Source organism: Charadrius vociferus, unplaced genomic scaffold (genome assembly GCF_000708025.1).
Source record: "Charadrius vociferus isolate BGI_N301 unplaced genomic scaffold, ASM70802v2 scaffold858, whole genome shotgun sequence".
Classification (NCBI taxonomy): domain Eukaryota; kingdom Metazoa; phylum Chordata; class Aves; order Charadriiformes; family Charadriidae; genus Charadrius; species Charadrius vociferus.
In genome coordinates this window covers 3,871,317-3,892,879 of record NW_009649724.1, presented here as the reverse complement: position 1 = coordinate 3,892,879, position 21,563 = coordinate 3,871,317, and the positions used below count along the sequence as shown (strand labels likewise).

The 21,563-nt window shown below is 50.9% G+C and overlaps 1 protein-coding gene across 1 annotated transcript in view; it reads right to left on the bottom strand.

The window, feature by feature from the left end:
- Positions 1 to 21,563, bottom strand: part of KIRREL3 (kin of IRRE like 3 (Drosophila)) — a 160,299-nt gene that overhangs the window by 112,623 nt on the left and 26,113 nt on the right. Inside the window, 1 exon segment of the mRNA XM_009890829.1 lies at positions 12,330 to 12,407. Coding sequence (XP_009889131.1) covers positions 12,330 to 12,407 — 78 coding nt within the window.

Below are 21,563 nucleotides of genomic sequence, written 5' to 3'. Positions count from 1 at the left end.
TGGAGCGCGTCGCTCCCTTGGCCAGGTCTGCACCCTACCACCACCGAAGGTCCCAGTCCTGCCCGAAGAGGCTCTCCAGGACAGGCGCCCCGGGGCCGTGCAGCACAGGGAGGTAATTCCGAGAGAGCTCAAACACTACAAGCAAACGCCTCTCGATGCTTTACTGACCAACAGCAAAGGGAAAAAAAACACCCGGGTAACTCATTAGATTAACCTCATCTGACCATCTGGATTAAAACCAGAAGCTATTATTGGCAGACGTGTTACCTGATGACAACCGACAAGAGAAATTAATCTTCGTTACTTGCAACCCGTATGCAACAAGCCCTAGGGAACCTCCTGCAAGGATCCCACCACAAGAGCTCGTCTGAGAGCCCATCTCCGAGCTCCCGACGAGCAGACAGGACCTTCGCGCGGCAGCCTGGACTTCCAGCTGGGAGCACTGCGGATTAATGCACCTGCACGCAGCTTCTCGCAGAGCCTTGGCAGAGGTCTCCCGTCCACGAACTGGCTGGATCTAACCTTGCTTAAAACCTCCGTGACATCGATTAATGAGGAGGAGAGGACTGCGCAGGGCCACCTGCAACGACCTTGCCTACAAACCCTTGAAAAGGGAGTTAATTCTGGAATAATGGCTCGGCGAGGAGGGGTTGCGGGCCCCGCCGTCTCTCGAGCAGCTATCGAAACAAACAAGTTGACAAATGAGGCTGCCTCTTAATGAAGCCGAAGCCAAAGTCAATACTCGGCCCTTCTATCAGGGCACAGATCAAAGATGGTCTCAAGGGCAAACGACCTTGGCGGGGGTGGGACAGCTGTCACTCGGAGGAGGGAAGGGATGGCACGGAAATGAAAAGGAGCAGCACTGGAAGCAGAGAGAGACAAGGGCAACTCGCAGAAGAAGAAAGGGAAAAGATTTAAAAGAGGAGAACTGCAGAAGGCTGGGGGGGAAGCCTTTCTTCCAGGCCTGACGTGCTCTTTCAGCAATTAAATCTGGTTATTAAGATCCTGGTGATCTTTCCGTCCTCCACAATCGCTGCTGCACGCCTAGAGCGACATCCTTCTGACAAAACCGTACTTCAGGTATTTTCTCTGCAGAGACTTTCCTTCTCCTCCCCACCTCAGCTAACAAAAGACTGAAATGGGGAAGGACCAAGGTTCCCCCATCGATTTTCAAGAATTGAGGGAGGTTAAAATTTCAAGTTATGTACACTTGGGGTGATTCTCCACTGTAGCAAAGATAGGGGCAGGGAGGGAAACAGAGGCAGGAAGGGGGGAAAAGAAGGAAAACGCTCAGGTAGGAACAGTACAATGGCCAGAGAGAGATCTTCCACAAAAATAAATCAGCTCCTCCTCCTAGACATTGGGGGACAGAGCCATTTATTTGTGCAAGGGCCAGTTCTTGCCAGACAGCTTAGCCCTACGGCACCCTTGCCTCCCTCAATATCCACAGCATCCTCCGGGTCACCACTCCAGGACTGCCCCTTCCCAAACAGGACAGCCTCGCAGCAGGGAACGGCAGAGACTGGAGCTCTTGTGAGGACAGTATCCCCCTGGCTTCAGGCGAGGTTCCTGGGGTAGGGATTGCTTCCCGCCCAGTTTGTACAGCACGTGGCCCAACGTGGACTTCACCCTCAGCTGAAGACTTCTGCTGCCGCGTGAGCCAACACCCTCGTACCTCCTTGCCGCATCATCTCCAGAAACCTCCCCCGGCAACTCGGCTCCCCCGGCTTCTCTTTGAAAGCTCCTCGATTGAACGCTGGTCTAAGCTGATGGCAACAAAGACCTGGCATACTTATCTCCAGGTCAACCTAAATATTTAATTTAGCTTCTAAAGAAGTCAATTCCTTTCTCTCTTTCTTCCTTCCTTTATTTTAACTCTCGAAATGCATACCGTCTCTCATGAATATTGATGAGGATCATTAGTCACTGAACATTTCACTTCCCTTCTCTTTTCCCCGTCTATATAAAACCTTCATCTTTGTTAAAGGGGGGGGAAACAACCAACCAAAACCACCTCAAGTTATACCTCCGGATGTGTTTTAAGATTAGCCCCATTAATACATGTATAGATTGAGTAAATACCTACGGGAGCAAATACTGGGCATAAAAGGATACGTATATAGAGGCCCTGAGATTGCTGCGGCACTGGAGGTAAATTGTTCAGGTTTGTGGTTTAAGCTCGTTGCTTGGTGAAGGATCACAGTAGCAGCCCTGGGTACTAAATAACCGTCGCGTTGGCTGCGGGTGAAATTCCAAGGGGGATTTCACTCGCGCTCCCCCTCAACACAGGCTCCCTACCTATCCTTCAGGTTTTTGACCATGTCTGTTCTTTCTGTCTTCATCAACCTCAACCTGAAGGCTGCTAATGGACTTCAGTTTTACTTAGGGAATACAGATGGCAGGGTTTGGCCAGCTGTAGCGAATAGCTTAGGGGGAAAAAGAACAGGACCGGCAACATTCAGCGTGATATTTTACGATAATATTTCACTATTTTCTTACCATAAGAATGGATTTTTAGAAGGTTTTTTTTTTAAAAACAGGCCAAACAAAGCAGGCTACTTTGCCGGGTGTTTGGCAGTATCTTTTGGTTTAAATCCGACAAAGTCCCACTTCCCTGAGAAATGGGAATGGGTTCATTTTGTTGGCCCGAACCACACAATTTCTCCCAGTTTGTCATTATAGCTGTGAAATACAGCTGTCTTGCACTGCTCCCGTAAGAAAGAAGCTTCATCTTCCCGGTTGGGACTGCGGAGCAGCGATGATGTTATGTGACCTAATGACACACAGGGAAACCACCAGGGAACGGAGCTTCAAAACTATTTATTTAAGCCTTTTCGTGGCAGAGCAAAGCCACGGGCTCTCTTGTGCCTCTAACACCAGAAGGGTTTCATCTTCGTAACTATCTTACTGGGCTCCCACCACACAGCCTGGCTTTAACTGGAAGTACTCTACCCACGGCAAGTTTCTGCTCGCAGTTGCACAGGAGATGTACTTCTGCTGGCTTGAGAGCCATTTTAATGGCCAGCCTGGCTGTTCCTCAATACAGAACCTGCGTCTCAGGGTGGGACTTCCAAGGCTGCAGCGGTTTTAATTGATATTCTAAGCGACGGTGACTTGGTACCGCTTCAGTGGGGTTGGACTAGATGATCTCCAAAGGTCCCTTCCAACCCTAACCATTCTGTGAATTCTGTGAATTCAGTGCTCCAGTCCATGAAGCTCCAACCCCGACTGTGCCTGCAGAGAGCATACATGTGTGTCTGCCTCCAGGAGACCGAGGTTAGAGACCTGGACCAGGGCAGGAACGAGCCCTGTGTTTCCTTGCAGTGGCGGGTAGGCACGCAGCGCCTCGTAGAAAACAGCACTGCATTGCAGTGGCCGTGCCCCAGGAGAACTCCCCAAAAGGGCAGGAGAGATGCTCTTTCTCCAGCTTTGGGTAGGGATACCCCGTCACCCTCCTGTCCTTTCCCAAATCAAAGTCCAGATTGTTTTCTTGGAAGCAATGGCCTCCAGATATTTTGAGAAGCTGGAAGCTTCCACACAATCATGCTATCGTGTCCGCGCCGGGAGGATTTACGGCATCATCAGAACCTGACTTGATGGCACTGCCAGACCTGCATGTCCAGGTTCTGGTCTGGTGGACACCATGTCAACAGCGTGACCTGTATTGCTACTGAAATACTGCCTGCCAACAACCTCTCCGGCCGGGTCCCCGCGGACACCGAGGGAGGAGAGCTAAGGAACAGACCCCTGGGCTGCAGCAACAGCTCTGCAGAGAGAGGAAAATTGTCAACGGATACACACGCTGGAAGGTAAATTGAGAGTAGCCTGGAGGCACCACAGTGAGGAGAAAGCCAGAGTCACCATCTTCAGAGAGAAGCCTTGCATTTCCTTTAATTCGTGTGTGTGAAGTACCTAATTTTATCTCTGCCCCCTTTTCAGGTGCATTTTAGAGGAGAATTTTTTCCCCACACCTTGCTGCGCTCCTTAGGTGCGCATCCCATTTCAAATGCCATTAAGGACCTAAAGGGGAGCGCAAGGGCAATGGAATTCAAGTAGCCAGGATATTTTAAATCCCCTCTAGATATCGATCCGTGTTTATTAACGCCCAAGATTCCTGAAGTGTCTTTAGCAGGCTCTCCAGCCCCTGCAAAGGGACGGTACACAGCTTCTATGTGATCCCAGGTTCTCCTGTACACCCCAGCAGGCTGAACAGCAAGAGAAGCAGCTCCTGAATTATCTTATGCCGGTACTCGGGGAGCGAGGAAGTATTGTATTCATTTATTTAAGACCACGCAGTGATAGCTTTCCACAGGGGACCGCTACTCAAATCAATAGATAAAATTATACCCTTAGACCATTAACTGCTACAACAACACCGTTACCATAAAACTCGCAGGCTTCCTACCAGATTTATCACCAGCAGAGTTGCTCAGCTGCACCGCAACCGCTGTAGACAACTGGAGCATCACGGATGAAACCCTGCATCCCCCTCTCCAAAGCAGCAGCGAGCGGCAGTAGGACGGGGAGGGGTTTCCTATCCTGCCTGAACAGAGCGGTGCTGAGCACGTGAGGTTCTTCCCTCAGCAGCATCCCTGTAAACGCGCACGCTAGATTTCACCAGCAGGGACTTGGCTCACAGCAGCGTCTGCCGCTCCGCCGAGGTCCCGCGTTTTACCCAGGTTTCCAGCTGACCCAACCCAGGCAAAGCCTCCCCTCGACACTAAGCAAAAAAGCAGCTTGTTTGCTGGTTTTTCCTCAAGGTTTCGCTTACATCCCTGCCTCGTTTAGCTAACAGACACACAAAGCATCACAGAAATATCAATGAGGCCTCTGCTGATAACAATGCATCTTTAACAACTTCTCCGGAGCTTGCTCCATCCGCTCGCCTCTTCCTTCTCAAACGCCTTTGTCAGATAAAGAACAAAAGGCTCAGTGCAGCTTATACGGGAGATGCCTTCCCAAATCAATTGTGATTGTGTCTTTGCGGGGAGACGTGAGTGACAGCGCTCGGGGTAAGGCGAGCTTCCCTATCAGGGCCGGCAAACTCCGGAGGAGACAGCACCTTTATTGGCAATGACAGCAGAGTTAAAAAACGCAAAGTTCGCACCACATCCCACCGGGGAGCTCTGGAGATCAGCTAATGACGGACCCACCGCTCTGGTGGATCCCAGTAGATTTTGAGCCAGGGATCCTGGAGCTTTGAGCACCCATTCCCAGGCTGCAGACTGATGCCAACGGGTCCCGCAGCTTGCCCAAGCCTTGGAGGGCAAACTGTGAGAAGATGCTGGGATGCTCGAGAAGATGCTCGAGTTGTTTAGGGGCTGTTCAGCTCCACTGCGAGCAAGAGCAGGCTGAGCAGAGCCAACGCTGCTTGAGTTAAACCAAATAACCTGCTAGAGGTCTGGTCTCAAAGGACAAACCCTTTCCACTGTTGGGCCAGAGAAAGGAGTGAAGTTTGAGCTTCTCCAGCGGTGCAGGCTGCGCCCAGCAGCACAGAGGCCAGTGGCAGAGGAGAAAGGTCACTTTTTACAGGGATAAGAGGGACAGGCTCCTATTTATCCTTGACACCGAGGAAGATTCACGCTCAGCCTGTGCTGCTGCAGATGTAAGAGTCACTTGCAAGATCCAGATTAAGCATCCCCATAAATCCAAGCAATTCTGAGGCAGCAACTGCCTTGCTGGGCTGCTAATGGGTGGCATGAATACGTCACTGCGTCTCAGTGCCACGCTCTAATAGGACGTTTTCCTGGCAGGAAGCGTTCACTGAGCCGGCTTTGAACTACGGCAGGCAGCAGAAGGGGCGTTCAAGCAGAGAGACATTTGGAGCCGAGGCACAGCCAGCTTTCTCTGAACAAGCCATTTTTCCCCCCAAAACAGCAGGGACCCCATCCCAGAGTCCCAGCTGGTTTCTCTCCAGGCAGTAAGACGGGGTCTGACAGAGAGAGGAGCCTTGAATCAGGCTGCGGTAGAAAGGATGCTGAGCCTTCGGGAGGGAAAGGCACGGAGCCCCCCTGTTCTCTGCTGAAGAAGCGGGAGGGCATGCTGGGATGGCTGGAGCAGGGTGGGACCAAACTGGGCACAGATCTGCCTCCAGCCCAAAGAAAAGCGATGCAGGCAACCTCTGTGCCTACCTGGATATCCAAAGCTTCAATATTTAGGACACGTTTTAAAGCCCGTTTTGGATTTCAGTCCATTTCCTTTCCTTCCTGGTATTGGATTTTCCCCATCCCCATCGCTGCCGCCGCATCCCAGCGCCCTGCCAACCTGAATGCTCCCTCCCACAGCAGAGAGCTGCTGCAAGAGCACCCGCAGCCTTCGTTCTTGCGAGAGCTGCAGATTCCCTTTGAGAAGCTATTAAGAAGCAGTCGGATAGAGCAACCTTTCATTGACAAGTCACTCGGCCCTTTAAACGATCTCCAAATAGTGTTTTCTTTTTATTGCTTGCTGCAGTTTAACAGCCTTGATTTCAAGTTACTTGGGCTTATGATAAAGTCCAGATCTATAACGCTTCTATTCTCTCCCCCTTTGGTCTCTCTCGCCCACTTCTTCTTCATGTTTTTATTAAAAAAAGATCCAGGAAAACAGATAGCAGATTAAAAGGGAAACAAATTGAAATGGGTCAAATGTATCTTGCTTAGATGACAGCCACCCCATTAGATACTTTTAAACAGGACAAATAATCCGTTCAGAAGCACAAGTGGGCTTTTACATTTATTCTAAATTACAAACCAAATGATTGCAGCCTCAAATGGAAGCACTGGCTAATTGCACTAATATCTCACTAATTCCAGCACCAAGGAATGGGGGAAAAAACCAAGCGATTTTCACCATTTTGCCAATTATTCAATTTAGACCAAGGTACATTATGCAAACCCTGGGTTGAGCTTCCTCTCCATTTTGTGATCTATGACAAGGACTGGAATTCCAATTATTAATAATGGAGGAGCTACAATTATTCTAAGGATGGGTACAAGATAATTATAAGCCATAAAAACAGCTTTCATACGCATAGACAATTCTCTCCCCACGTCTCACAGAACCGAAACTTATCTGCAGACTAGAGAGGCGCTGAAGTTGAAGACAAAAAAAAAACCCATCCAGAGCTACGCTGCTCGCAGTTCACGAGCACGAAGCCCCAGCTGATAACACGAGCCAGGAACCGGCAGCTGCCCAGTTCTGCCAACGCCGGCAGGGGCTGATCCGAATCATCCCACCTAGTTGCGGCCTGCGAGGATGGATGGATGTATCCATAATCATGGATGCACGAGCCGTCACAAAGAGAACGGGCTGGTGGCTCTCCTTCAGTTCAGGCCACCATCGTCACCGCCTCTCTGGGCCAACCCTCACCTGTGTCCCATGCCTGAGGCGTTTCCTACGTTTGAGGTAGGTCGTTGGTGCCCTTTTGGGACCTCCATTTTCCCCCAGTAAAAGACATCAGAGCTTTGCCCAGCGCCTTTCACAGAACGTTAGGGGTTGGAAGGGACCTTTGGAGATCATCTAGTCCACCCCCTCCCCCAACACCTTTTTTCTTCTCTCCCTCACAAAGACTCTTTCCGATTCCCATTTCCTCCTCTACTTTCCATCTCACCTTCCAACAGGCACACTCAGGCTGGAGCAGGCTGGACAGGAGCGCATCCAGGCAGGTTTGGAATATCTCCAGAGAAGACGACTCCACACCTCTCTGGGCAGCCTGTGCCAGTGCTCTGCCACCCTCGAAGTAAGGAAGTTTTCCACGTTGAGATGGAATTTCCCGTGTTCTAGTTTGTGCCCATTGCCCCTTGTCCTCTCGCTGGTTGCCATTTTAAATAAGATCTTTAAATAAGATCCCAAACCTCACGAACAGAAGAGCCAAGGTGAGATTCGCAGCTCAGACCACGCAACTTTTAAGCCCTCACCCTCCATACACCCCAAACTCAAGGTTTGTCTTACGCTAACAGCCCCACGTGGCCTTTAGAGAAAAACCTCCCGCCTTGGATTCAGACAGTCCTTATCCGAGCGCATTTCTGCAGTCATTACCCAGAAAATATGATTTGCTAAGCAACACCCTCTCCCAATTAAACACAGAGCAGCACTCGTTGCTACGTGGAGCTGCAGCTCTGCAGTAATGGCTGCTGGTATCGCCGGGCTTTGTAAAGGGAATGGAGACCCCTCGGATGCAGAAAGCCACAGAGACCGGGTTCTGCTCCCAGCCACGATGCGAGTGGAAGGCGGCTGCCGCCAGAGATAACGCGGGCGCAAGCCAACCCCTCTCCTGGCACACCAGAGAGCGTTTGCATCTACAGCAGCCGACACCGAGGAGACTGCCTGAAGATTAAGGAACAGATTTTAGCCTTGTGCTGTCCCTGACCGATGGCGTGGATGCGAGCGAAGCAGAAAGCAGGGCTACACGCCGAGCAGGGAGCTGAAGAGGGGGAGTCTGTCCTTCCTTGAGCACAAATCGTTAACCATTAGGTGGTCCAGGAGGAGGATGCTGCACCAAGTCCTTCTTCTGTCCCCTTCCCCAGCCACTCCTGCTTCCACCACCCAACGTCAGACACGAGATGAAGCCCATCCTTCCCCTCCACGCAGCGACAAAGCCGAGCACTGGGTCCACCCTGCAGAGATGCCACCTGCCCGCTGTACAGGAGGACACGAGAGACAACGAAGTGCCTGGAGAGGGAAGTGAGAGGAGGGGAGCGAGCCGCCCTGCCCGGCTCCCCGGTGCCCGGGGAGATGGTTGGAGGCACCTTCCAGCAGCCGACGGCTGGTGGGAACAGGTGGTGAAGGAGAAGGCTGACACCTCTCAGCGCTTAATCGTTCCCGTTAGTAGCTTTATGAATGGCAGCCAAAAAGTGCCATAATTGCTGCAGTGACGCTTGCTAATGACTCGAGTTAGATCTGGCAAGAAGTCAAAGGCAGGAGAGAAGAAGAAAAATCGCAGGAGCGGGATCGACATCTGAATACCTGGCCACTGCAAAGGAGAGCTGAGCGAGGCCAACGTGGGACCTGCAGCTACGGACAGGCAGGGACCAAGTGCGATAGGTGAGCAGGGAGAGATTTCACAGCACACCCCTCGCCTTCCCTTGGGAAGGGAAACTGGATGTGAAGGGGAAGAGGGAGTATCAAAACAAGCTGCAATTTTCAGATTAATTCAAGATCCTCATTCGTGGGGGAACTAAGGTGACCCACCTCGTAGACACCACCTTTCTACTTCAAAATCACCTTGAGCCAGGCCAGCAGAAGCCCTGGGGAAAGCAGGGTAACTCAGTTCGCCGCCAGCCTCAGCATCCCTCCGTTGCATGGCACGTGCCTCGGGACGCCCAGTCCACAGGCTGTGGCTCCCACTGAACCACCGCCATGGCCAGGGGAGAGCTGTTCCCAAGGAGGAATCCGGCCCTTGGTGAGCAAACAGCACGCTCCTCCCGATTATGTATCCGTTTCTGAATGTTAACAAACAGTCGGCAGCATCTGATTGAGTGGGTTATTAGCAGAACGAAGACAGATGGTGGAGGATTAACTCTAAAGCGTCTTTATTGCAAGGCCATCATTACAGACAGCTCTACCTCTCTCTCCCTCTGTCTACAACTGTCACCAGCTTAATTTCACCCTACAACTCACAGCCGCACACCAAACAGCGATCCCAGCACGCAGACGAGGCAATCATCAATCACAGCAAAGGGATAAGCATACAGCAGCCACGCCAGAGCAGCGCCTTCCCAATCCCCGGCCCATACACAGCCCCAAAACGTGCCCAAATCCAGCACCTTTCCTGGTGTGGGCATCGCAGTGGTGGTTCAGCGAGAGGCAATCGCAGCCGATGTGGCACAGCAGTGCCAGCTGATGGGACAGCACCCGAACCGTTCTTGCCTTGCACGTCACCAGCGCTGCCACCACAGCCCAGGCTGCTCCGCTGCCTTACAGCTGGGAGAGACACCGACACCTCACCCAGACCCGATTTTCAGGGCACAGGTTGATATGAGGAACCGATATGTGTTAACTAACGCCGACAGAGGCAAGTTCTCGGACACTGATTTTGGCTTCTTCCCCTGGAGGACAGCTCAAGCAGAAGAGCTCGCATCTGCAATCAGTTGTGTTAATGGACATCCATCCCTTGCCAGCTGGTAAACAAACAACATAATGCTACCAGAGACCCTCGCTGGGCATGGCCACTGAGCGTCGGTAAGCCACAACATTTATTTTACCCTAACGGGAGAGGTTGCCACGCTGGTCTGCAAGTGTCCAGCCCGGATGTTCTCCATGGGGATAGCCCAGAGAAGCGCTTCCCCACCAAGAAGCGATTCTTCCACGCTGACAAGACCTCCGTCTAAGTCCTCTTGTGCTTCTCTACCTATGAGCGCATTTTGTAGATGCCTCCGCGAAATGACAGCGAGGTTCTAGTGATCCCTGTAATTACCCACTTCCACTACGACAGAGACCCCACACCTCATAATTATCCCATTGCCCCACTGCCTACCTCTGCTTTCAGTTCCTTCAGCTACCCTGTAATTATTAATAGGGCTATTCATTAGCACCATCATGCAATAAAAAGAGGAAAAGCTCTCACTTGACAAAAACATAAAAGGGAAGCTGTCTCTCTCCTTATCCCTGCAAGGTAACCGGCCCAAAGAGTCTGGCTCGGGTACTTTGGGCAGGAAATACCTTCCCCGTACTTCGGCAGATGACCAGACATCTGAAATCCCCCTTGGCTCACACGCCACACGGCGTGGACCTGCGCTGAGATCCACCACGAACCCGGGAGGTTGGTGGCCCGCAGTTGTCATCCAGAACCGCCTCGAGTGAAAACACAAGTCCAGGGCGGTCTTTGTAGCCATGGAAATCCCCCGACTTTGTTTTTTTGGCAGATTGTACCTTTAAAGGTAATGGTCCTGCAGCCTGCGGGGGCCAGGCAGGCAGGCACGCTTTGTTCCCTTTCCCACACAAAGGCTTTACTTTTGGCCTTTCATGTTTCTTTGTTCTCTCCACACAAAGCCATGTTCAGCCTGAAAAGGTGGCTCGCTTTGTAGGCGGACAGCAGGCTTTGAATCCACCGGGGGACAGGAGCTTCTGTGACTGATCCCAAAGGATCGGCAGGATGCTCAGGTGCGCCCACGGTCCCTGCCGGCTCTCAGACCCCCTGCGAGTGTCCCCAGGGTGCTGCGGCCCGGCTGAGCACAGCCACAAGCAGCCTCTCCAAGAGCCTTGAGGGACAAGAAGGTACGGAGAGAGAGAGATTGCACCTTCTCACAGCACTCGGACGAGACTCTGCCATCCGTTCTCCCAAGGGGCAGCCCCCTCCTGTTAAAAACATACTCTAATCAATGTTTAAAAAGCACGCGGTAATTAACAAGCATGAGGTGAAGTCTTGTGAAGTACTTTCCCCACGTTATCGGCTCGGTCTCCGGGCTCCTGGGGAACTGAAGGAACCTTTGATCTTCTAACTGATATTTGAGCCATAAACTTGCCTCCACAAGAGTTTTACCCCATGAAAGCTAACGCACCTTTTACTCTGGGGAAGCCAGGGCTCCCTGCAAGAGCAGACACCCCCGCGGCTAACCGCTGGGCAACCCCACGCAAGCTAAAGGAAGCCCAGCAGGGCAAAATCCTTTCCAATCAATCCCCAAAACAAGGACTAAATCCATCTCTGGATCGAGTCCGCGGTCCCAGAGTAACCTCAGAGCAGCCAAATTCTCCTCGATACACCCACAGGACCCTCCCATCTTGCCGGGCTCTGGAACTTTTAATCCTTCTCTGATCCAGCATCAATCAGAGATGGTGCCGCACCAGGGTTTGCTCCAGAACAAGAAGCCAAGCAACGAAGCTACCAGAAGCACGGATGCCAATTCTTTCGAGCGTAAATAGTTTTTGTTTAGTTATTATGCTTCATAATTATTTATGATATTTCTATGGATTAATCAATGCTCATAAAGTACTTGGGGGATGACTAGAATATAAATAGGGAAATTTGAGTGAGGTCTCTGCCAGAGTGCAGGGGTTTGACAAGCAACGGAATGGTGCTGAGAAGTGCAACGGCACTGAAAATTGGTAACCTGAAGGCGTCACCGTGAGGCACTACCACCCAACTAGAATAAAAAGACTAGATGCAGCAATTGATAGATGAGCTTCCCATGCGACAAATCCTTTCCATGGGAAGAAGACGGTGGATTTAGGATGTATGGAACTAATAAGGTTCTGCTGTTCCCTTGCAGCTTCATGCAGGGGGCTTCCCACATCTGCGCCCACCAAGATGTTTCAGAGATCAAAGGGGAAAGCAGGATTTTCCCCTCGGTGTGAACAAGAACCTAGAGACTGCTAAAGAGGTAGGAAGAACGGAAGGTGGGGAAGCCGCTCACCTTCAGTCATCCTGCGGTACTTCTCCTTGTACATGAACCCCAGCACTAGGCAGCATCCTCTTCCTGGGAGCCCCAGTTCTGCAAGAGAAGAGAGAGCGATATTAGAGGACGAGGCTGGGGAGAAGAGCAAGCACACGGGGATGCTGCAGGGAGCAAATCCCGCCGGTTACACCGTTGAAGTGAAGTCTTTGGTCAGCCTCACAGCTGAACTTCGCTGGGGGTCCCAAACCAACTGCTTCCAGCCGCCGCTGCGCTTCTCCACGTGTATCTAGAGACAGGAGGGTCACCTTCCCCTGCCTTCCCCGTTCCTTGAGTGCTCCTCTACACTAAGCAGAGGGAACGAGCTGCATCTTCCTCCACATCAGCACGTTGTAACGATACGGGCTCTTTAATCCCTTTCTCCCTTAGCAGGCGGCACAGTAAAACGGGAACTGCCCCTCAGAAGGGAAGATAAGCCTGGCTTGAGGCATCCTGCTCTTTAGAAGCAAACAAGTGACCCTACGAGCAGCAAAGTGCCAGAGTCTGAGGAGGCACATGCCTTTGATGCCTTGATTTCTTAATGGGGCTTTCTGGCTATCGATAACAAACAGAGAGAGATCTGAGCACGGGTTTTTCCAGAAGTAGGTTGCGTGCTCTCCCTGCGCGCATCTCAGAGTGGCAAAAAGCTCCAGTTCTTCAAACAAATTCTCCTGTGCCACAGTGGAGAAAATTAAGGTACCATGTCCCCGATGCTGCCTGCCTGTGGACCTGCAGAGCTCCTCGGGGGCTTCTGTGCTCTGCAGAGCCCTGCTGATCAAAGCCCCTTTGATGTTTACTTAATGTGGCTGTGGTCTCTTTCGAGCCCCCCCTCTGCCGAGGAAGGAGCGCCGGGGAGTGTCACGCAGTTGTGCCGCACGCAAGAGGGGAAGGCAGCGAAGCAGGAGGGTTGAGAGCGAAGCGACAGCTTTAGGGCAGAGCGAGCGAGGCCCGGCAGCCTCGGCTTTTAGCGTCGTGATGCAAAGTCGGGTTTGAATTGCAGATCTGGACCGTGTCAAGAGGAAAGTTGCTCACCGCAGCGCGATGGGACGTGCAGAGAAGACTCCCAGATTTCTACGGGTATATACCCACATCTACAGTATCCCCCCCCAATACTGCTCGCTGCCATGGCATCCCAGCAGAGGGGGTTAGCATCCTCCTCTGGCGCACAGTATGAGGCAGAATCAGAGCCTAATCCCAGAAAAAACAGACTTATTTTGACACCAAGACACTCAGGGTACAAGCAAGACAAGCCCCTTTTCGAACATTAAACTGGGCTCCACCTTGCAAGAGGCTAAGGACCAACCGCTCCCGATCATAAGGCTCCCCACCAGGGATGACATAAGCATCTAGCCAAAATCACACATGTAATCCCAATGAAGTCAATGCTCAGACAAAAGTAAGTCTCTTGAGATGCTTAGAGTAAGCCATAATTTAATTGCCCCCCCTAAATCCACACTGCCACCTGAGGTAGTGCCCCAGAAAGACATTGGCACGTCCAGAAGGTGACTCACTTCACCTACCTGGGATGACTTCGGGGGTGCTTGTGACTCTCTCATTGGCCACAAAAGCTGGTGACTAACTCAGACGTAGATGTCTGAAGATTAGACAAAGCAGGGCAGGGGAACCAACTATCCACAGAGCCCTAATTAGCAGAAAGAAGTAAGCAGCAATCATCTCCCATCTCTGAAGCAAAGGTGGAAGCCAGCCCTCTTGCTCCGCAGGACTGAGGCAACGCGATCGATGCCATCCCTGCCCAGCCTACACAACAGCAAATACACTAAGAAAGGTGTCCACTCGCAGACCTTTAGATGCCTCTAATACTCCCACCTACTGCTGGGCTCTGCTCGTTTAGCTGAAGGACATCCAGCACCGGTTACCTCCCTTTGTGCTATCCGATAACTAGAATCGATACAACCTTGATGAACGTCGAGTGAGGTTTCCACAAAGGGTCGTCGCACAACACCTGGGAAAACAGACACGCTGCACGTGGCCGGCTGGCTGCGAGCCTGCCGATAGCCTCCCAAACCTCCGGGGCCGTTTACACAGAGGCTGTGAAGCAGGCAAAAAGGCGTTTATGTCTTTATTGATAGGAAAGCAAAACTGCATTGATTCCTATTGAGCCTTCAACGAGCACCAAGGTATCAAAGCCTAATTAAAACAACACAATTAGATTAGCGTCACACAAGGAGGCGCAGCCCACAGCGGAGTTGAGCAAGCCAGCGTTCCTATCTTACTAATTCAGACGTGCATCGTACATCCCGGCACGCACACGCGGATGCTGGCTGGGTTTTTCCTGAACACGGAGACCTGGCACGACAGGGGCTGCCGTGCTCTCCATGGACCACAACCACAACCATCATCAAGAGCATCCTGACCCAAAGCAGTGATGGAGGCAGCAATAGCTGCGGTCTACTTGGGAGATGAATGTCCCACCGCCCAGATGTCCAGCTCTCCTCTTCCAGTCTCCAACGCTCGCTAAGGAGGAGGTTGATGCCTTAGAGGGCTGTGCTACCCAAGAGCTCCCAGTCACAAGGTAGCCCTTGCAGGAGGGAGGGCTAGTCAGGGCTGCGCCACGTGGGCTGGATCCAGATGAAATCTGGGTTATTACCCGTCTGGAGCCTGGATCAGCTCACACCGGTATGGGTGTCTATCTTCCATTCACCTCCCCGAGGGGTGCTATAATTAATGCTTATAAAACACTTTGATATCCCATGATGAAAGGAGCTATACAAGAGGACTGCATTATAATAATTCATACCATAAATTTGTGAGAACATGCAAAAATCTTTGTAGCTAAAGGCACCTTTAAATACTTGAGAGTGCCTTTAAAAGGTAAAATACTTCAAGATGACTCTGATGCCTACGGATGTCTCACCACTTCATGGCTTTTAGTGGCTACCTAAAGCTAAAACAGTTAAGCAGATACCCAGCATTTTAAATGTTTTGGCTTTAGGGGGGCTGCTGAGATACTACTGAAAACAGAACATTTTAACCCATGCCGGTCCCCCACCCACAAAACAAATCCCCATCCATCCCCCTGCAACAGCAATTGATTTTTCCCAGCAGAGAGAAACTAGTTACAGTTGAAGTTTATCATCCCCGGCGCTTTGAAGAAGCGCAGGCTTAAGTATCTTCTTTGGCAAATACAGGGCAGAACCGTGTTTTTGACTGGCTCAAAAGTACCTGCATTAATTCACCTCAAAACCTGCAGAAGAACCACTCATCAGACGAAGCGCAACCAAGTTCAAACCACCCGTTGCCAGCGTTAGGGGCAGCCAGCGACAACGAAGCGAAAGCTAATTAAAAGAAACAAGAGTTCAGGGTTTTCTGGAAAGGGATCTTTATGCACCGACCGGGCAAGTTTGAAAGAAAGATTTCTCTTTGCTGGCCCAAACTACGGAAGCCTCCTGCTTTTTCCTCATTTCTCCCATCGCTTGGGATTTCCTTACTCAATTTCAAGGCAATTCCTCCACCCGCAATTCAGGGAGGGAACTAAGTTGCTGATCAACCGGTGAAGTAAAGGCTAAAGCTGCAAAGCGGTAATAAAGGTTTATTAACACAACCATAATGTGTACTATTGTTTAGCTGTATTCCACCAGGAATGATAATAAATGTTTAATAGCCCAATAATACCTGTTTAATAATTTTTCAGCTCATCCTGTCTAATTGAAGTTTATTAAAGAACGATAAACTTTATAATCGTTGTAAAGGCAGAATTGCAATTCCATTGCTTATTTAATATTGAGTTAATTATATTACAACTAAGTTATATTTTCCCATACATATTAAATATCAATTAGCTGTTTTAAACTATTGATTTGTATTTAATTAACTATGCTATTATATACCAATTAAGCTCTTATAAGAGAAGCAGAAACAGCTGGTCTCTTAAATGAAATTTTTAAAACTTTGTATTAACATAAATACCACATTTCTATTTTCTCATGTTCTCCTTCCACGGAGATGGCAATTTGCTATTTGTAAATATTTTTCCAATGGCATGTTAGATGCATGAGCCGTGTTCTGAACTTTTTCTTTTCAGGCTGGGGAAGGGACAACCTCCGGGACAGATATCCCAGCATCAGGGACACCAAAACATGGCCACTGGGAAAGACAGAGGGTTGGAAAAGCCCCGTCTCGCCCCGGGAATCTCAGAAGCCAAGGACTTGGGTGGGAGTTCTTGAAGGAGCATGAAAGTCTCCAAGGAAAGAAGTTCAATACCTTCCTCTTTGTTTCTAAGTTGGCCAGCAAGGGTGATATGAGAAGATCCTATACCACCAAATTCAAGAATTTTGGATCACTTTGGCTGAGAAACCCTATGCTCCTGCTTAGAAGTTTCCTGTCCTAACGGATAAAGTTGTCTGCTGTTGCTAAAGAAACACGTTATGAACAGAAGAGACCCATCTCCCAGGGCTTTCCATGTTCTTGGCTTCTCTGTGTCTAGCGACAATACATCCCAAAAGCTAGAAGCGTGTGAAGGAGCATTTTAGAGAGCCGTTTAGATGTGGTGTTGGGGGATACGGCGTAGGGGAGAACTTTGTAGAGTAGGGTAGATGGTTGGACTCAATGATCCCAAGGGTCTCTTCCAACCTAGACAATTCTATGATTCTACGATTTTCTTCTTTGCTTCTCAGCATCCTAGTTCCCAGGCTCAGTAACCACCCTGCTTTTCTCCTGCCGATTTCCTCAACGCCCTGCTGACCTCTCCTTCAGAGGACTTTGCTCTGGGCACCCAGAAAGCAAGCTGCATCCTTCCCCTCCAAGTTCACCTTCTGCCGTGAGCGCTGGATTCGAGCTTCCTCCCTCAACATCGTTTGCATCCAGGAGCGTTGCCGCGCGATCCAAACTACTGCTGTATTCCGGCAGAGAGCAAACGGATCTTCGGCACAGAGTTTCTATATTACGCTGTTAAGTCTGCAGAGCAATCCGAGATCCTCGGAGATGCAAAAAGCTATACAAATGCAAGTTATTATTAAATCTGTGCCCTGTTAATTTATAAAAATGTATTAAAAAACCTAAGAGGCTTCCCAGATGAGAAAATGGGCACATTACTGTTTGAAATATGAATGAACCAGAGATCAGTGTTAAATGCTGTAGTGATATTGTATTTTATTCTATAGTGCTCTGCAGAAAAGTTGCATTTATAAACCCATTTATTGTGTTATGTACTTGCAAAGCACCTTGTCATCCATTTATTGCACAAATAAAATCTTAAAAGCAGAGGATTAGTTGAGTGTGTCCCTGTGGGACCACAATCTGACTTTAAAGAATCCATCAACGAAGGAAAACAGATGGAGCAGAGGTGTTTGCCAGCTCGTTGCTCCGAGATGTAAAACGCAACTGCTCAGAAGGGCTATTCTCCGATGGTCCACAGACCTGGAAATCCTGTTTGTATTAAAGAGGGAAAGCACGTACAGCAGAGCTTGCAGAAACCAGGCCCCCTTTCAGGAGCCAGTTCTGGTTGAAGACTTTGGAGTGGCAAAATGTCCCCTCTTGCCGCTGCACAGGGCTGAAGACCACCATGAGGAGGACGGTTCAACTTTGCATAGAATGGTTTGGGTGGGAAGGGACCTTGAAGATCATTGAGTTCCAACCCCCTGCCATGGACAGGGACACCTCCCACCAGACCGGGTTGCCCAAGGCTACATCCAGCCTGGCCTTGAACACCTCCAGGGATGGGGCCTCAACAACTTCTCTGGGCAACCTGTTCCAGGGCCTCACCACCCTCAAAGTGAAAAATTTCTTCCTAACGTTTAATCTAAACCTGCCCTCTTCCAGTTTGAAGCCATTTCCCCTTGTCCTATCACTCCATGCCCTTGTAAAAAGTCCCTCCCCAGCTCTCCTGGAGTCCCTTTAGGGACTGGAAGGCCACAATAAGGTCTCCCCGAAGCCTTCTCTTCTCCAGGCTGAACGGCCCCAACTCTCTCAGCCTCTCCTCATAGGAGAGGGGCTCCAGCCCTTGGATGATCCTCATGGCCCTCCTCTGGACCCACTCCAACAGCTCCGTGTCCTTCCTATGTTGGGGGCTCCAGAGCTGGACGCAGTGCTCCAAAGGGGGTCTCACCAGAGCACAGCAGAGGGGCAGAATCACCTCCTTTGACCTGCTGGCCACACTTCTTCTGATGCAGCCCAGAATATGGTTGGCTTTCTGAGCTGCTATCGCACATTGCCAGCTCATGTTGAGCTTCTAATCCACCAACACCCCCAGGTCCTTCTCCTCAGCGCTGCTCTCCAGCCATTCCCCGCCCAGCCTGGATTTGTGCTTGGGATTGCCCTCACCCATGTGCAGGACCTGCACTTGGCCTGGTTGAACTTCCTGAGGTTGGCACGGGCCCACCTCTCCAGTCTGTCCGGGTCCCTCTGGGATGGCATCCCTCCCCTCCAGCGTGTCTGCCTCGCCTCACATGGCAAAGGAAAATTCCCTGAAATCAAAACCTTGCACAGTACCTCTGTTAAGACCTAAATTTGCCCTAAACAACGCTGGAGAGGCACTGATCTGCAGCTCAAACGGCAGCATCACCAAAACAAGGCGGCCCCAGAGCTGGTTTCCCTAAGGGGAATTTCTGGTGCTGAAGAGTGAAGGTCTGGAGTGCCCTTAAAACTTCTATCAAACATTCTTTTGGGTTAAAAACCATAACGGAAAACGACAGGAAAACTTGGGTGCGCTTATTTTCACCGAGTCTCTTTCAACCCAGTGAAAAAAAGAGAGCCATCCGTGACCCAGGAGGAGGTTCTCTGGGACAAAGAGCTTTAGACAGGCACATGCCTGGAAATATCATAGTACACTGGCATCCAGCTATCCAAGCTGCCTTGAAAGACATCAGCACCAAAAGCTTCAAGGGGAAGACTAGAGAAACCACGCAGTGAGCAGCTCTCCCCAAGAAAGAGCTCTGCCCTGGTACCAGACAATTAAAAGTTGCTTCTTAGCAGGAAACACAACTGGCAGAAGGGGAAAGGAGGAAGAGGGATTCACGCCGCGGAGCAGAGAGAATTATTTCCCTGTGTTCCCTTGCTAACAAAGGGAAAAAAAGGCACCTCCAAGTTGTAACTCCGCTGTTTTGAAGAGCTTTTTTTTTCCCCTCTAGTGGCAACACAGAGCCTTTGGTCCCTAAAGTTCAGTGCGCTGAATGTGTCTGTATTCCCCACTCTCCTCCCCAGCGCTCCAAGGCTGGTGCTCCTTTTCTTACAAACATATCCTAGTTGGGGAGCACCCAGCAAGTGAAAAAGAATCCTCACAAACCCCAAATCCAGTCGTTTTTTGGATTACTGGTTGGTGGTTTGTTTTGGTTTTTTATGTTTGGTTTTTTTTTCCCTTCCCCCAAAGAAGTCTGAAGGAGCTGCTGGAGGACAAAACCAATTTACCCCAGAGTAAGGCAGCCTGCAGTACTTGAACCTTCGTGGATAAACAGCTTTCATACCTCTGCATGCAGGGGGTGCACATTTACACGCATCAAATCATCTGAAATACCTTCCTTTGATAAGGTCTTGTAGCAGCAAGTTCCACAGTTTAACCATACTGTTGTATATACTGCAAAGGTATTTTTTCCTGTTGTAGAAGCCGCAACTTTCACACCGCATTTGTTTTAGTCAAAAGGAAAACAAATAAAAGGTGATTTAGAAACAGAGTCTGTTTTCTTCACCACTAACAATAACAGATCAGCTCCTGTTTGTATGAATCGGAGCTCTGCTGGTCAGATAACCAACGCAGGCAGAAAATTCTATGTAATCTTGCTAAACCCCCTCACCGGCGTCGGGAAAGGCTGGCGGGGCTGCCCACAATCGCACGTCCTTTGGGCAGCAGCGGCGAGAAACAGTCACCTCCAACTCCCTCCACCCCCTATTTCCGAAGGCTGCACCGAGGAGAGATGCGCAACGGCTGGTCCCCAGCAACGCCTCCAGGCCCTCTCCCATCCCTGCGGGGTCAGTCTTTCATGTCACAATCTCACAGCGTGCAGGCGTAGCTCGAGCGTTTCTCCCCAGTTTACGCGATTTCTACAGCATTTCGCAAGAACTGCTCTCCTGTTGCCGCTTTCATCTCGCTCAGCTCAGACCCTCTGAAGCTCCTCCGCTTGCTACAGCCCTGGAGCTCGGACCCTCCCTGGGAAGACGGCTGTATTGTTTGGTGGGGCTACGGCCAATTCACCTCGCTGGTGGATTTGACCGGCACTTCAAGGGCTTCCCGGGGATTTCATCTGCTTTTGACTGCAGCCCATTGTACGCGCTGCTCCATTCAAGCCACAAAATACATCCCCCCCACCCCCCACCCCGTTCCAAGGCGGCAACCCACCGCGGGAAGGTCAGGAACAACGCTTCGAGAGAAACTTAAGCAATACGCGAGTACCTCCCCACGCATCCCCCAGTCTCTCCTTGACGCTTCCCCAGGTCAGCCCCTGAAACCACAACACATCACCGTCCCCAGGAGGAGACAGGCACTGCTGAGACCATATTTCCTGACTCCGAGGAGTCAGCGGGGCAGCCGGGGCCACCAGAGGACAGCCAGGTGCCGGGCACATCTGTCTCAGGCACACTCCAGTGGTTGCATTACACCAGCCGACACAGCCTACGTGTACTCTACGGAGCTCCTCACATCTCTGGGGCATGAACAGGGAGGGCAGGGGAGGCTAACAGACAGTTTAAGCCTTGTCCCTCGCCCTGTCTGGCCTCTCTGCCTCCCCCAGGCATCTCCTCTCGCAAGCCGAGGGCTCGCATGGCTCTGGGCTGTCTGTCACCCGCCCCCAGCTCAGACCCAAACTGGCAGTCACACGGGGAGCTGCCTGACAAGGTCTGTGGTGGCACCAACGTAGCATTGCTTGTTCCTCCCCGTCCAGCCACCTCCCCCTCCTACCCCTCCCCAAACCAGAAGCTGCATATTCAACTCCATATAGCAGAAAAATAACACCGTCCCACCAGAGAGAAAAGGGCGGAGGACACGTATGAAACCCCATCACACCTTTCTGCAGCATCTCCTCCATTGCACTTGATGAAACAAGCTCTCTAGGGAATCAAAATACCTTTTGGGGGACATAGGAAAGACATGGACCTGTTGGAGCGGGGCCAGAGGAGGCCCCAGAGATGCTGGGAGGGCTGGAGCCCCTCTGCTGGGAGGACAGGCTGGGAGAGGTGGGGGGTTCAGCCTGGAGAAGAGAAGGCTCTGGGGAGACCTTAGAGCCCCTTCCAGTCCCCAAAGGGGCTCCAGGAGAGCTGGGGAGGGACTCT